General features: G+C 42.3%; 1 protein-coding gene across 5 annotated transcripts in view; it reads right to left on the bottom strand.

Moving 5' to 3' along the window:
* The window catches only part of LOC127632056 (teneurin-4), a 292,730-nt gene that overhangs the window by 90,698 nt on the left and 185,196 nt on the right, over positions 1–16,836 (bottom strand). For all 5 annotated transcript variants that reach the window (XM_052110531.1, XM_052110527.1, XM_052110528.1 and 2 more), the window contains 2 exons: positions 16,242–16,361; positions 10,702–10,963 (listed from right to left, as the gene is read on the bottom strand). In XM_052110531.1, coding sequence (XP_051966491.1) covers positions 10,702–10,963; positions 16,242–16,361 — 382 coding nt within the window. The remainder of the gene's footprint in view (positions 1–10,701; positions 10,964–16,241; positions 16,362–16,836) is intronic.

The following is a 16,836-nucleotide window of genomic DNA, read 5'->3' as shown; positions in this document are numbered from 1 at the left end:
TAACCATTTGAAAACTTCCAAATTCTCAAAATTGTTACTTCTGATGGAGTCTCTCCCTCATCAGTGTCTGACTCCGGTTCAAACATATAGGTCTGAACACCTCCATTTTTCCTCCATATTGCTTATGATGTCTATTTATCCGGAGTAGAGATGTCAAAACTCCGCCCTATTCTGTATATGGGGCCGGGAGCACCAGCTCATTTGCATTTAAAGACACACACAAAAACAGCAATTTTTTTTCCCACCCAAAATTTAGCATTTTCAACTGTAACAGAACCACAGACTTGAAGATAGTGTTGAACCCGGAGGTATAGTTTATTGAAGGGAAAAGGGGAGTTGGAGAAACTGAGTGCACACTGCAGTGCAATGGAGTGGAGATGAAGGGAGTATGATGAAGGGGCGATGAAGTGAGGAGCTTGGACACACCTGAGTGTTGGAGAGGAGAACTTCATAGTAAGTAGCTGGGATGAAGGAGCGAGGAGCTCGGAAAGGCGATCTCGGGAACGTGTTGCTGGAGCACTGGAGTAAGGAGCTTAGAACACGCCGAAGCATTAGAGAGGAGAATCTCGTAGAACATTGCTGGAACGAAGGAGCGAGGAGCGTTAGATGAAAGCCAGGAAACGTCTTGGAGAAGGAGCAGGTAAGTGAGTCTATGTTCACGTGTGAGATCAGACAAAGAGTGAACGTAGAGTGGAGCTTATATGTTGTGAGGCAGATTGATGAGAAAACAGGTTTCAGGTGGGGGTGATTAGTACTCTGGAGAGAGGGAACGTGGAGTGAAAGTGCTGGGAGTGTCAGGATGAAGTGTTACATTACCCCCCCTCCAGGGGCTGCTCCCGGGGGGCGTGCAGGCCGGCGTCTAGGGTGCCCACGAACACGAGGAGCAGGCCGATCTGGGTGGGCATCGTGGAAGTGAGAAAGGAGGGTGGGATCCAAGATGTCATCATGAGGAACCCAAGATCTCTCCTCTGGCCCATATCCTTCCCAGTCAATGAGGTATTCTAAGCGACCTCTACGGCGCCGGGAGTCCAGGATGTCTCGGACTGCGTAAGCCGGACCGTCCTCTAGGAGTAATGGTTGGGGAGGAGCATCCGTAGGGTCCTGTTCCGTGGAGCGAAGAGAGAGGGTCGGGTGGTAAGGCTTTAGTAGAGAGACATGAAAGGTAGGGTGTATACGGAATTCTGGTGGAAGTTGGAGTTGGAAGGTGACAGGGTTAATCTGTTTGGAGATTGTGAAGGGGCCAATGAAACGGGGACTTAGCTTTTTGCAAGGGAGGCGTAACCTGATTTCTCTTGTGGATAGCCAAACCTTTTGCCCAGGATGGTAGGTCGGAGTGGGAGCTCTGCGGGTGTCAGCAGAACTCTTCTGATGGTGTACTGCTCATTGCAGGTGGTGGTGAGCCAAGTTTTAGACTCTCTCACTCTCTCTGAACCAGTGATCGATGGCTGGCAGCTCCGAGGGATCCCCGGACCATGGGAATAAGGGAGGTTGGTAGCCCAACACACATTGGAAAGGGGTGAGCTTGGTGGAGGATTGTCGTAGGGAGTTCTGAAGCGTACTCAGCCCAGGGAAGAAAACGACTCAAGCGATTTTGTTGGTGATGACAGAAGGTCCTGTGGAAGCACCCGATCTCCTGTATCTTCCTTTCAGTCTGCCCATTGCTCTGAGGATGGTAACCTGAAGTGAGACTGATGGTCACCCCCATGAGAGAAAAGAAGGCCTTCCAGACTCGGGAGATAAACTGAGGTCCGCGATCTGAGACTATGTCTTCGGGGACTCCGTAGTTGCGGAACACCTGATTGAAAAGGGCCTCAGCAGTTTGTAGGGCTGTGGGGAGTCCCTTGAGGGGAAGTAGTTTGCAAGCCTTTGAGAAACGGTCCACTGTGACCAGGATGCAAGTATAACCTTCGGAAGAGGGTAGATCAGTGATGAAATCTACTCCTAGATGTGATCAGGGACGACGAGGAACAGGTAGAGGGAGGAGTTTGCCTGCAGGAAGTCGGCGCTGGGTTCGGGAGATGGCACATTCTACACATCCTTGGAGAAACCTTCGAATGTCAAGTTCCATACGGGGCCACCAGAATTTGTCCTGGAGAAGAGCGAGAGTTCTGTTACTCCCAGGATGACCAGTGCCCAAGGAGGAGTGAAGGGAATCGATGAGGATTATACGTAGGAAAGAGGGGACATAGGTCTTGTCTGCAGGACAGTTAGGAGGAACTGGCTCGGTGACGGTTGCTTCGGCGATGTCCTCGTCCAAGGACCATTGAATGGGACTAACCACCATGTTGGGAGAAAGAATGGTATCTGGGACTTCCTGGATCTCCTCTGGAGCATAGAGACGAGACAGTGCGTCTGCCTTGACATTCTTGTGACCTGGGCGGTAGGTGATAGAGAAGTTGCACCGGGAGAAGAAAAGGGCCCATCGTGCTTGTCGAGGGTTCAGGCGGCGAGCCTCACGGAGGTATTCCAGGTTCTTATGGTCAGTTAGCACAAGAAAAGGGTGTTTAGCTCCTTCAAGCCAATGCCGCCATTCCTCAGGCTAATTTGATTGCCAGAAGCTCCCAGTTACCAATGTCGTAGTTGAGCTCAGCAGAGTTGAGTTTCTTGGAGAAGTAGGCACAAGGTTGAAGTCTGGATGGTTTCCCTTGTTGTTGGAAGAGGACAGCTCCCACGCCAGTGGTGGAGGCATCTACTTCTACAAGGAAGGGCTTGTTAGGGTCCGGATGGAAGAGAAGGGGAGCCGTGGTAAAGGCCATCTTGAGTCATTGGAAGGCCAAGGAGGCCGAGGGGGACCAGGCTAGGGACTTAGGCTTGGATTTCAGGAGCGAAGTCAAAGGAGCAGAGAGGGAGCTGAAGTTCTAAATAAAACAAACGGCTGTAGAAATTGGAGAAACCCAGAAAGCATTGGAGCTCCTTAATGGTCGTAGGAGTGGGCCAGGTTCGCAAAGCCTCTACCTTACCCTCATCCATCTGGATGCCTTCAGAACTAAGGTTGTATCTGAGGAACTGAAGAGTGCGCAGATGAAAGAAACACTTTTCGGCCTTGAGGTATAGACGGTGGTGCATTAGCTTCTTAAGGACTAGCTCGACATGCTGGCGATGGTCCGTTTCATTAGTGGAGTAGATAAGAATATTGTCGATGTAAACGATGACGAACTGATTGAGGTACTCCCAGAAAACCTCATTCATGAAACCCTGGAACACAGATGGGGCATTGACCAGACCATACGGCATCACCCGGTATTCATTATGGCCAGTTGGGGTAACGAATGCAGTCTTCCATTCGTCTCCCTTCCGAATGCGAATAAGATTATAGGCGCTGCGTAGGTCAAGCTTGGTAAAGATTGCCGCTCCTCTCAACAACTCCAGGGCAGCAGGAACTAGGGGAAGAGGGTACCGGAACTTCACAGTTATCTTGTTGAGGGCGCGATAATCAATACAGGGGCGGAGACCTCTGTCCTTCTTGGCCACAAAGAAGAAGCTAGAGGCAGCTGGAGAGGTGGATGGGCGAATGTATCCCTGGGAGAGAGCCTCCATGATGTACTCCTCCATGGCGGTCTGTTCTGGAATGGAGAGAGGGTAGATCTTACCTCTGGGTACAGGTTCGCCCGGCAGGAGGTCGATAGAGCAGTCCCAGGGTCGGTGAAGTGGTAGCTGTGATGCCTGAAGGGGACAAAAAAACGTCCTGAAAGTGGGAGTAGCAGGAGGGGAACTCACTGGACTGTGAGCTGGTCGGGCTTTCGATGGTAGTGGTGTTTAAATGGACAATAGATTCCCTGGAAGTAGTAGGGAGGTTTGGAGTGGGTAGGTTGGGAAAACAGGTGGAGAAGCATTTGGTTCCCCACTTCAGAACTTCACCAGACGACCAGCAGATGACAGGAGAATGTTGGACGAGCCAGGGGCAGCCTAGGATTACATCAGTAGTGGAGTTATCGAGTACCAGTAGGGTGATATCCTCCGAGTGCAGCCATCCTACTTGAAGCTTGATGGGGCCGATCCAGTAACGGATATGCCCCCTGCCCAAAGGTTTGCCAGTTATGGTTTGGATCTGGAGACAGGGTTCACAGGTGTGTTGCTGGAGAAGGAGACGTTTGCAGAGCGTGGCAGAGATGAAGTTGCCGGCTGACCCAGAGTCGAGGAGTGCTGGTACTGAGAGAGAGGAATCAGAGGCAGTAAGTGAGACCTTAGTTAAGAGTAGGGAGGAGCAGATTCTTGGAGAGTAACTCACCAAAGGGCGAGGTGGCCGAATGGGACACGAAGAGATTACGTGTCCCTCCTTTCCACAGTACAGGCATAACTTCTGGGTCAACCGCTGTTGGTGCTCAGCAGGGGACAGGCAGTAGGAGTCCAGCTGCATGTTGTCACCTTCAGGTTCATGTGAATAGTTAGAGGGTGGTTGGGCTACAGCTGGAGGGTGTGGTAACGTGGGCAGCTCGGCAAGACAAGACTTCATACGATTAGCCACCCGGATAGAAAGTAGTATGAAGCGCTCTAGACCCATAGCATCATCAAATGAGGAGAGATGTAGTCGTAGCCGCGGTTCCAACCCCAAGCGGTAAACGGTGAGGAGTGACGACTCATTCCATCCGCTGGAGGCTGCGAGTGTGCAGCCTCCATCATCTGCAAAATTTCAGGGCGTAATCGTTGATGGAACTCCTTCCCTGGCGGAGATTATACAGTTGTTCACCTTGCGAAGTATCCCCTGCAGGGAAACCAAAAACTTCCCGGAAGTGTTGGGTGAAGCTGTCAAAGGATTGGGTTACAGGGCTATTGGAGTCCCAGAGAGGTTGAGCCCATTGTAATGCTTGTCCTGTTAGAAGAGAGATGATGAATGCAACCTTAGAGCGCTCGGTGGAAAAACGATGTGGTTGCATCTCTATTGTTAACGAGCACTGGGTCAGAAAGCCGCTGCAGTACTCCGCCACTCCTGAGTAGGGCGCTGGATTGGAAACGGGTGTTGAGGAAAGACTAGGAGAAGAAATAGCGGAAGTGCCGGTGGATAATGGAGGAGCGGAGGGATCCAAGCCGCGAGTCAGCGCTTGCCGAAGAGCATCCACGAGGGCTTGAATGGGATTGGGTCGTGCCGGGTTCATGTTGTTGGAGGTCTGACCTTCTGTAACAGAACCACAGACTCGAAGATAGTGTTGAACCCGGAGGTATAGTTTATTGAAGGGAAAAGGGGAGTTGGAGAAACTGAGTGCACACTGCAGTGCAATGGAGTGGAGATGAAGGGAGTATGATGAAGGGGCGATGAAGTGAGGAGCTTGGACACACCTGAGTGTTGGAGAGGAGAACTTCGTAGTAAGTAGCTGGGATGAAGGAGCGCGGAGCTCGGAAAGGCGATCTCGGGAACGTGTTGCTGGAGCACTGGAGTAAGGAGCTTAGAACACGCCGAAGCGTTAGAGAGGAGAATCTCGTAGAACATTGCTGGATCGAAGGAGCGAGGAGCGTAAGATGAAAGCCAGGAAACGTCTTGGAGAAGGAGCAGGTAAGTGAGTCTATGTTCACGTGTGAGATCAGACAAAGAGTGAACGGAGAGTGGAGCTTATATGTTGTGAGGCAGATTGATGAGGGAACAGGTTTCAGGTGCGGGTGATTAGTACTCTGGAGAGAGGGAACGTGGAGTGAAAGTGCTGGGAGTGTCAGGATGAACTGTTACATCAACATGGTATAATAAATTATCTGTGGGGTATTTTCAGCTGATACTTCACAGACACATTCTGGGGACACCAAAGGTTTAAATTACATCTTGTGAAAAGGGGTATAATTGGTGCCCTTTAAATAGTTATCTTTTTCACACCAAAAGTGATTGTATCACTGTAGAAGATATTCATTTAACCACTGGAGTTGTGTGGATGATGTTTATGCTATGTTCTTTTTGGGGCTTAAAATATTGGATCACCATCCACATGCATTTTGAGCTATTGTTCTTCAAATATGTTCTGGTGAAGAAAGAAAGTCCTACACACCTGGGATATGATGAGAGAATTAGCATTTTTGGGTGAACTAACCCTTTAACCTTACAAATCCCATCTCATCCACAATAGCATAATTTTTATGAGATCAAGCTGAAAAATTTGGTGGATCTCACAGAGAAATATCCATCACAAGAAAATATAAAACATAATGAGGACAATTAAGATTGTTTGCATTTTGAACATATTTTCATAACATTAAAAGCATTTTCTACCTTAATCCTCAATCCCATTCTCACTACTACTACTACAATTATCTTATCTTGAGACTAATTCACAATTCTTTAAATATTCCTGTAGCTCTAAAACTATGCCTTATTTTCAGATTTTATGCAAAATACAATTTGTTATTTTTTCTTTGGAGTTTGAGGTGAAATATGACCCAGTAATGTTCTTGACTGTTGTTGTGAGATTTACAAGATTCACAAATGAATCAGTGTAAAATAATGGAAAAGGCCAGATCACAAGGGAATCATTAACAACACCTTTGTGTTTGCTCTCAGGATGTGAGCTCTGAGACTTACAGACTCAGAGGTTTCTCATTGCACACTGCAGGGCTCTCATTAACTCTCAGCGTATTGCTGCACTATCACAGTCAAGCACAGAGTTTACCAATAAACACAACCGATCATTACTAGCGTCAATACACTGATAAAGAGAACTCTGTATACATTTCTGTTAGTAAACTGTTGATAACTCTGTGTAAGTGTAGATACACGTGTGTGTGTGTGTCTGTGTACGCATGTTGGTAGTTGTGGTTTACGAGGACTCTGCATAGCCATAATGTATTTTATACTGTACAAACTATATATTCTATCCCCTAAACCTAACCCTAAGAAAACTTTCTGCAATTTTACATTTTCAAAAAAAATATTTAGTATGTTTTTTAAGCCTTTTGGTTTATGTGTCCGCATAAACCATGTTTATAGCATAATTACATGTGTAGAATCTAGAATAGTTCTAGTGAATAGTCCTCGTAAACCATATATACCTGAATAAACGTGTGTGTGTTTGTGTGCACGTGTGTGTGTGTGTGTGTGTGTGTGTGTGTGTGTGTGTTTGTGTGTGTGTGTTTGTGTGTATGTGTGTGTGTGTGTGTGTGTGTGTGTGGGCAGGTTTAAATGGTTTACAAGTACTTTTTTTATTACGATGGTATTATGCTATAAAACTTTTTAATTGCTTAAAAAGCATACTTAATGTTTTATTGAAAATGTAAAAATGCAGAACGTTTCTTGTGCGGGTTAGGTTTAGGGTTAGGGGACAGAATCTATAGTTTGTACAGTATAAAAATCTGGAGCGACCCCATAAAACATGGAAACCCAACATTGTGTGTGTGTGTGTGTGTGTGTGTGTGTGTGTGTGTGTGTGAGAGAGAGAATCGCTGGCTTTGAGAGCTGGGATGGGACACATTCATGCAGATATTAATAGTCCAGACAGCACAATGTGTGTATGGCGAATTCATTAATCTCATTAACCAAAAAAGAAGACAATATTTAGGTATATATAATTAGTAGTTAGGAAATAATTAGGAAGGGAGCACACAGGTACAAGTAGAGGTACTGATACATGCACACACAAATGAACAGAAATCATAAGAACATATAACAGAACATTAAAATCAAACATGCAAATGCATTATAACAGTGTATCTACATGTTTCAAGAAATCAAATTTAAGCTTAAGACTTTTTAATGCAAATGAATTAACTTAAACAAAATTAGCTGCAAAACAAAAATATCATCAGGTCATTAAATAGCAAGTTTCTAAATTGGAAATATAGCTTGACACACACACACACACACACACACACACACACACACTGTACAACAGTTATTAAAGTCCAAAGCATAGACTTATTTTCCGGCACCGACTGCAAAGCTCCTACAGGATTCAGACTCAAAAAGCTTTCACACTGATTTCGTCAAAATGTAATTATCGTTTTTCAGAAAATGTCTGGCATAGTAAATTGGACTGTGTATCTCTGCCCAATTACACACTGGAGATAAAATCACAGGGCTGCCACCCGAGACAGAGACTCCTTCATTCCCTTCATTTGAACATTTCTCAATATCTGCACTCTCTCTCTATCAGAACATCATTATGAACCAGCCATGGTCTAGAAATCAATCGAGGCACAGCAGATAGATGCATTTAAACATGTAGAGAATGATGAATTGAGTACTTTAACAGGAAGAAATGACCAAGATGCACAAACTTTTATCTGATGGAGGCACACTTTTGCCTGTAACTGTCAGACTTACCACGGATCTGACGGGGGAATTCATTAAGAATGAATTTTGCCCTGTAAAAGCACTGTGCAGTAGATTTGCTTGCTCTTTCTGCACTTGTTTAGCACCCAATTCACTAAAGGAATTATGCAGATCAAGCAACAGCGCAAATGGCCTACAAAGACTGTTCTGAACACAATGTGCATGGTGGAAATCTGAACCTGTGGCCTGTTACTGAGAGCTATTTAGCAGAGGATGCAGCTGACCACTGTTATCTTAAACATTCTGCTGGGACATTATAGTGTCACTCCAGTACTGCGATCCAGACACTAATCTCTTTAACATGCAGCATGTGCGCTTGACTACACCGCATGTCTGGATATATGCCAGGTTAACGCTCTTCTCCTTCATTTGATCATTATTTAATGAATGAATTCTGCCGTGATCAATAGAAAATGTATACAAGCATCTTTTTTTTGTTGCCTGATTTACATAATTTAGATGTTTGCACATTAAACTTGATATATACTATGGAAGAAGACACATTTTTTCCTTCTGGATGAACTGACGCTCCCATGAAGAATGAAGCGTTCATAATACGCACAATGTTGTTATAAAATTAGTTTGTTGAGGGTGATGTCATGGTGTTTAACATACTGTTTCACCCATGGAAGTAATGGCAGGAAAGCTTTGCTCTGCTTTTAGAGCTTCATCGTATATTTGCTTTATTAAACTTGTCATGGAGCCCCGTTCCACTTTTGCCGACAAGTTATCTGATATGAGTTCATAAAAACTCCAATCTCTCTTCATGCATTTGTCTCAGCCATGCTGCCTTTGTGGAGTTTGTGCTAATAATCATATTAAAAGTATACTTCTGCACAATCTCTAAGCGACAGGCTTTACAGTTATACATTTTTATGACAGTAACCTAGGTAACAGCTCCTCAGCTGGCACGCGCTATTTTAAATAAAAACGTCACTTCCAAACCATACCCATGATTAGTTTTAACCAATCATCAACTGAAACAGCCGAGTTCTGGTAGGTCAAGAATTGAGATGTGCTCGAAACATTTCACTGCATTTCGTAATCATTTATAGGTGAACTAAGCAAAGTCTGTTCGCCCAGTAAGTATAAATAAGCCTGAAGGGAATGACAGTGGTTTAATTGAAATATTCAAAACGCAGTGCGATTTCAGCACATAATGCACATGCTTAAACTAGACTACAGGTTGTTGGTTAATACGTTTCAGATTTTTGCATTGACACACGCAAAAGTGGCGCAACTCTTAAAAACTTAAAATTAACACAAGCAATGATGGAAGCCTAAAAATACTGGAATTATAGCAAGTTTAACTTCTGTAATGTGACATATTCAAATGAAACAAAAGTTATTGGAATAATAATAATGAACGGGTCTTGATTTTATCCATCATGATTTCATTATTTTCATTTAATATCCACTGGGAATACAATTTTCCCTTGCCCGCATGGCCTTGATTATATCAGTGAAATATAAAAAGTAATTTCAAAGAAGTAATGTGCACGGATAGTCGACATTTGGTTAATCGTTCAACGTCGAATATCAAAATCACTATTCGGTTATTCTATGTTCAAGCATGGGCTGTTCAAGCATGCTTTTCTGTGCTTCTGCACTGTTTTTGCGCTGAATCTCAAGCGCTTCGTGCAAGATCGCAACTTTTTTAGACACCAAGTAAAGTTAAAAAGAACTTTCGTTTTTATGAACAACTATGTTGTGTTTCATTTGTTACGTTGCTTTGCGTTGTGCTGCTTTCTGAAGAAGTTCAGGTTGCAAAGAGGGCTTCAAGTGACTGTTATACAATTAAACATGATTCCATGTTTTCATACTAAAATTAGACATGTTCAATGCCATTTGATTTCAAATCATTTAAATAACAATGCACACCGAAGAGGCTATTTAAGCACGGCACACGACAATACTTGCGTTCGCTCCCTCATGGAAATGTGCAGCTGCATGAGCAGAGTGCATATACATATACATATTCATATACATATTTTGTTTGAATTTTTTGCAAGATTGTAACATTTGAAGATGTACGTATTGTGCTATTTAGGCTCATAGCTCACTGTGCATTATTTGCTGAAGTTTTGAGCAGTATTTGAGGAAATTCCATTGCAATAAATGTTCTTTTATTCCCACGTCCAGACTCCTTTCGAAAAACCGATTAACCATTCGTGAAACACTGCGGTTAACTGAATGTTAAAATGTGCAAATCCCTGTTTCAAAGGTGAAAAAGTAATTTATTTTGATGAGCGAATCAGAAAACACTTTTTTTATTATTAGAACAATGAAAAATAGAGGCAATTTTGATTTCTTGTTGTTTCAACATTATTTCAGAATTCATTCAACACAGAAACAAGCAAATAAAACATATATGCATATGAGTTTTCATAATTTTTTCACTTCTTCTGTGGCTTATAATGCTCTGTATGATCTATCTTGGACACAATTTTGCCTACCTGAATCTCTGGCACTACAATTCCCCGCTCGTTGCAGGTCCCGGCAAACGCCGTCAGCGGGGCGGGCAGAACAATTGGCATTGGCCGACTGAAGCTGCTCAGGTCACAGCTAGGGATGTCATTCACCTCGTGTCGCATCACAATAGTATCCATGACAAAGAAGCGCCCCCACGGCAACCACAAGGTGTGCTCTTGAGTGATAAACGGAGCACGTTCAAACCTCAGGGCTATGGCCACACCCCCATTACTCACCAGGTCGAAGCTGAAACGGAGAAGATGTGTTCGGTTAGATGCAGGGCAGCATTTGAGACACAATCATGCTATGATAACTTCATTCAATATCAAAAAGAAACATTTCCAAGAACATTTAATGAGCCAATTGGATTTTATTTGTAAAATAAAAGGGCAACAGGTCTTTTTAGAAAGTCATCATTTCAGTTACTGTATGTTTGGTGCCACTTTGCTTTGAGGCTAAATTTTATGTAATACAAATGTTATTTGCAATAAATATTATTAAATATTTATTGCAATATAAGTCTCTATTACTATGTGTAAAAATAATCCATTTATAAATGCATCAGAATTTAATAGTGTGTGACTCTGATTCATTAAACACACTTCATTGCTAAAATACGTTAACCATCACACTCTTGAAAGTGGCTTTTGATTTACCATTCAATAAAACTATAAAGCCATTTCATTACCGCATAATACCATTTACTAACATTATAATCAACATTATTCACCATCACTCTGCACTGCCATCAAATCCAGACCTAATAAAGGTTGTAATTCATTATGTTTCTCCAAATGATGGGATTCATTTGAAAAGGACTTGGCGCCAGATAGTTAGGATGGTTTTATCTGGCAGCTGCACAATGTGATTGTAATACAATGGACCACTGGCTCAGTTTAATATGGCGTGCTTTTGAATCTGCATTAATAAAATCAGCTTGAATGGGTGGCGCTCCATGTTGTTATTCTCTATTGGGGAATAAACTGGCAAGATTCCTCGCCTCTGCGGTAGCCATGCATACAGCGGAGAGAGTCTTTGTTGCGTGGAGGCACTGTGTGCTTTGATAAAAGAGGTGAGAAGGGAAATGACATTTAAGGGAAGGCTTAGGTATTATTGATCTACGTGTTCAGGGCTGTCTGCTCTAACGTTACAACAACGCTGTAATGCTGGCACATGCTCTGCATGTAGAGTTGCTCTGATCAGAGAGCTTTTTTGTAGAGAGTGCTCAACAGAATTCAAGCAGGGCTTTGTATATGGGCTGCATCCATATACTGGTATATACAGTATATGCACACTCAGACACTCACCAAGCACTTTATTAAGAACACCTGTAAACCAATTATTCATGCAATAATCTAATTAGACAATTGTGTGGCAGCAGTGCAATGCATAAAATCATGCACATACGGGTCAGGAGCTTCAGTTAATGTTCATACCAACCATCAGAATGGGAAAAAACTGATCTCAGTCATTTTGACTGTGGCATGATAGATGGTGCCAGATGGGCTGGTTTGAGTATTTCTGTAACTGCTCATCTACTGGGATTTTCACGCACAACAGTCTCTAGAATTTACTCAGAATGGTACAAAAAACAAAACAAAAAATCCAGTGAGTGGCATTTCTGCGGACGGAAATGCTTTGTTGATGAGAGAGGTCAATGGAGAATGGCCAGACTGGTTCGTAGGTTAGAGCCCCTTCAATCTACAATCTTAAGGGACAATCCATGAACGATTACCACTGTGGCCTAGAGCTAGACAATTCATCCCAGGTTGCAATAAGGAGACTATCCCCTTGTCCCCTGTTTGTTTTATAAAATATAAAACATAAAATTAGAGTATCTGCTTACAATGAAATTCTATGGGGCAAGTTCCATTTTGACCGCATCACCATCAATGTATTTCTTTTCAAGACTGAGTTTATTCAATTATCTGAATCATCTGCACTGGATGAGTTATTGACCTATTTGGCAAAAATGTATGCATTCAGGACATATTTTGTCCATAAAATGTATGTATATTTAACCATATGGAGTGTGCGTGATGATCCAGAATGCTATAAAATGTTATTTGGCGAAAAGGCTTATCTACTTTGATCTTCTCTTGTGTATCATCATGGGGATACACATTTTTAAAATGCACTCTGGTAGACATGAGAGCACAAATGCACTCAGAAATATGTGCCAATTATGCCTATAATGGTAAAACCGAAAGCATGCTAACGGCTGATTAGCAATACATGATAAGTAGACTGGTGAAATGTGCTGTACTGTGTCTTTGTTCTCGAAGCTGGCTTAGATAGTGCGTGCATCTGTAGTCACAGCTCACGCTGCTTGAACATTAATTCAACTACATATCCCAACGGGCTGTTAACCGAGTTCTCATTGGCGCGGCTGATAAACAAAGGTATGCTTTGCCCTTGTTGTCATGCCCTTGCTAAAATGCGAGCATTTGTCTGTGTTCTGTAGGAGGCTGAATACAGCATGCTTGTTTGAAAGCATTTGCAGGGGTGTAGAGAGGGAAAAATAAATAGTAATGTGAGAGAAAGAGAGAGAGAGTGTGTGTGCGTGCGTAAAAGCTAATCTGCAGTAAAAAAATAGCTGGCTAGTCACTAGGGCTGGCTCAGGCTGGTTGATTAGTTTTGATGTTTTAGCTTTAGTATTATTTTAGTGGCTGTGTTTTAAAGTGGATGAATTTAGAGACGCATTTTCACAGAGAAGGTTTTTAGCGCACTGACAGTGTGTTGTGATTTAGCGAGCTAACAGCTTGCCAGCAACTTAAGATTGTCAGCAGAGAAAAACCCTCTACAAGAACCCTCTGTCTCGCTATATATGCCTAAATATTATAGCTAAAAATCATGTTCTTGCATTAAGACTGAGCTGATTTGTTTAATAATTGGTCTATTTAAAGGGGTCATGACATGAGAAACCAAATTTGCCTTGATCTTTTGGTATATAAGAGGTCTTTGTATCATTAAAACGTCCTGCAAGTTTAATATTTTAAGACGTCCTCCCCATTCTAAACGAATCATTTATTTAATCAAGCTCAAAATACAGCTCGTTCTGGATTCATGGTTAGAAGTGACGTGACGGTTAGAAGTGACGTACCAGCGTTTGCATATGACCGCCTCCAGCACAAGATAACTACGCTTTAAGCGCAAGACAACTACGCTCATTTCGTATCGCCGTCGCCTCACAAGTGTTCAGTCGATGGACAGCGAGCTCTGACAGAGACTACTTGTGCACAGGAAAATTACGATGCCACACAGATGTGCTGTTCCTGGCTGTGGTCAAACAAAACCTCTGAATAAGCTGCCGAAAGATCCAGGCGTCAGGGAAAAATGGATGCAGTTTATTTTTTGCGGACGTCCCAGTCACGGCAGTGTTAACTTAAGCGTTTGTTCTGTACATTTTAAGGATGACTGTTTTGAGAACAAATCTCAATATGATGCTGGCTTTGCCAGAAAACTGTTGCTCAAAGATAAGTCCGTGCCGACTATTCTGGGAACAACGACGGCGCAAACTGTAAGTAATCTATTTTAAACTTTAAACTACTTTTTAAAGCGCAATTTCATTCATTATGAATAATCACAGTGTTTTTACTTAGTTTACTTGCATATTGTTCTGGCTGGGGGCATCAATAATTGATACATAGGCACTGACGTTAGCCAATCATAACAGTGGGCGTTAACACTGAAGTCTTAAATGGAAAACGCCCCAAAACAGACTGTTTGAATCAGAGGATGAGAAACAGGGTGGGAAAAGGTCATAAATCACTAGATTTTAAAAGTTTTTCTTAAAAAAAAATATATTAATACTATAATTGCACCTAAGGGAACATAATAATACAATAAAAAAACCCATGTCATGACCCCTTTAAACGATGGGGTCAGGAATTAGCTAGCTAGAAGGTCTCGGTTTTCCCCTGCTGGTAGATGCTGGAAGTGTTTTTCCATTGAGAGCCATTTAAAAGTAGCTGTGTTTTCTGAATACATATTTTTCTTCATTATACAAACTGGCTGATTTTGAAAATGTGTAGTTTTTCTCATCATTACTGCTCACATGCGATGAGACGCACACACATATAATCATTACAGACAAGCACACGACCCTGCAGGCTTCTGCACCAATCGCAGAGTGATTTGCAGACCTGTTATCAATCACACAGCCACCTCAGGCACGAGTGAATTTTATTAGGTTCTGTGCATCCAGCTTTTTGATTTATACTTTGAGGGACCTCAGCATTAACCCAAAGTTGCTAACAAAATAGATTTGCTAGAACCCTAAAATGAATAATCCATGTGACGTCTTCTAAGTCTACTTGTAGTAGCTCAGTAGTTGTTGATGATGTGACGCAGCATTCCAATACATGTGACTTCCAATCCATCACAACAAATGTATAATGGATTGCTTTTAGGATTTGTAGAGCCTCACAAAGGGAAACAATAGTTCGTTCAAAAATAAAAATTCTGTCATCATTTACTCTTATGTACTATTTTTTTTTTTTTTTCGTTTTTGGGAGTTCCATCCCTTTAACGCTAAACTTTGTGTTATATTAATATCAACTGCATGTGACTTGGTCAGTCTGACTAGCTGTTGGCACAGAGGCTGATGGGTTTCTTTGGAAGTAGAGAGAGAAGTAATTTAGGATAGTACAGACCACAATCAAACGAAATCAGGTAAGACAGCTTTCCCATTTTTAAGCAAGCGAACAGGTGCATTTGTGATTTCATGCCATACCGAGTCTGTTCTGCAGGGCTTGATGGACTGTTGTGTTTATGAGGAAAGTGGAGAGGGGGGGCCACAAAGAAGCACCAAAAAAAAAAACAGAGAGTCCAAACAAACAGACAATATATGTGCTCAGAATACAATAAGAGGACACACACAATGCGGATAGATGGCACAGATGTCTAACAAAGGTGCATGTATATTGATGGTGATGCAAAAGTAATTCATTAATATGTTCATTCATTATTGGGCTTAACTATAACCAGCATGTAAAAATGAGTGCTTATGGAAACTGTATTTGCAAGTCTGAAAATATATTGGTTTTGTTACAATTAATAATTTCTAATTTGTCATTTAGCTGATGGTTTTGTCCAAAGCAATTTACAGTACACTAAATATAGTGAGAGTAAATGCCTTTATCAAAGAAACAAAAATGGTGACACATTAGTGGCCATTGTGGGGTTTGAACCTAGAACCTACACCACACCAATAAAAGTCCTTTGCTAGATTTAATAGTGTAATAATGTTTTAAATTTTTTTAATTGATTTTGTTTTTTAATTTCTGAATTCTTTGAGCTAGTCTAATACATTTTTTTTAAATGATCCAAATTTTGGGGGGCACAATGGCTAAAGGCAGCTTTACCTGATCTATTTAGAGTTTACATTACAGTATGCAAAACAATTAGCATTAGAAGGCCTCAAACTATGATTTGGAACATATTCTAACAGACGGTCAGAAATATATGAATGTACAGGTCCTTGTGTGCATTCAGCTATTAATGTACGGCTGCTGCATCTTACCTGCCATCCTGTCTGGTGATGGTATATCCATAGGCTGCTTTGTTGATGAAGCTTATATTCACACCGACCAGCGGAGTCCCATCTGATGTCACCACTTGTCCCCGGATGACACAAGCATGACTGCAAGGTGACCAAAGAAAATGCAAACTTTAAGTTAGGTTGTTTTTCAGCACAGAAGACCACATCAGGTGCTATTTCTAAACACTCACATAATAAATTAAACTAATCCCATACCTCTAAACTCAGTGGGGTCTCAGGAGCAGAAGATAACAAAAAAATTGGATAGTCTTTGCAGCTCTTTGAGAGAACAATACAGAGGTATGAGAGCTTTTAGTCACAGCAGATATCAGAGCTTGAACCTGCCTCTTTGTATGATGTTATCTGCTTGCCTAGGGAGCTCAGACATACTGATCAATATGAAAAAGTCAAACACAGTTTCTTAAAATACTGAACAAGAGGAAAAACAAATCCCCCCTACACATGACTTATTTCCAGTGGCGATTCTAACTTGTACGGCACACTGGGCGACCTCGTGCCACCAAAACAGCTCTGACCCGCCGAGGCATGGACTCCACAAGACCTCCTGGTTTCCTGT

The sequence above is a fragment of the Xyrauchen texanus genome, chromosome 38 (genome assembly GCF_025860055.1).
Source record: "Xyrauchen texanus isolate HMW12.3.18 chromosome 38, RBS_HiC_50CHRs, whole genome shotgun sequence".
NCBI classification, from domain to species: domain Eukaryota; kingdom Metazoa; phylum Chordata; class Actinopteri; order Cypriniformes; family Catostomidae; genus Xyrauchen; species Xyrauchen texanus.
The sequence above is the reverse complement of the archived record's forward strand: the minus strand, read 5'-3'. Positions and strand labels throughout refer to the sequence as shown.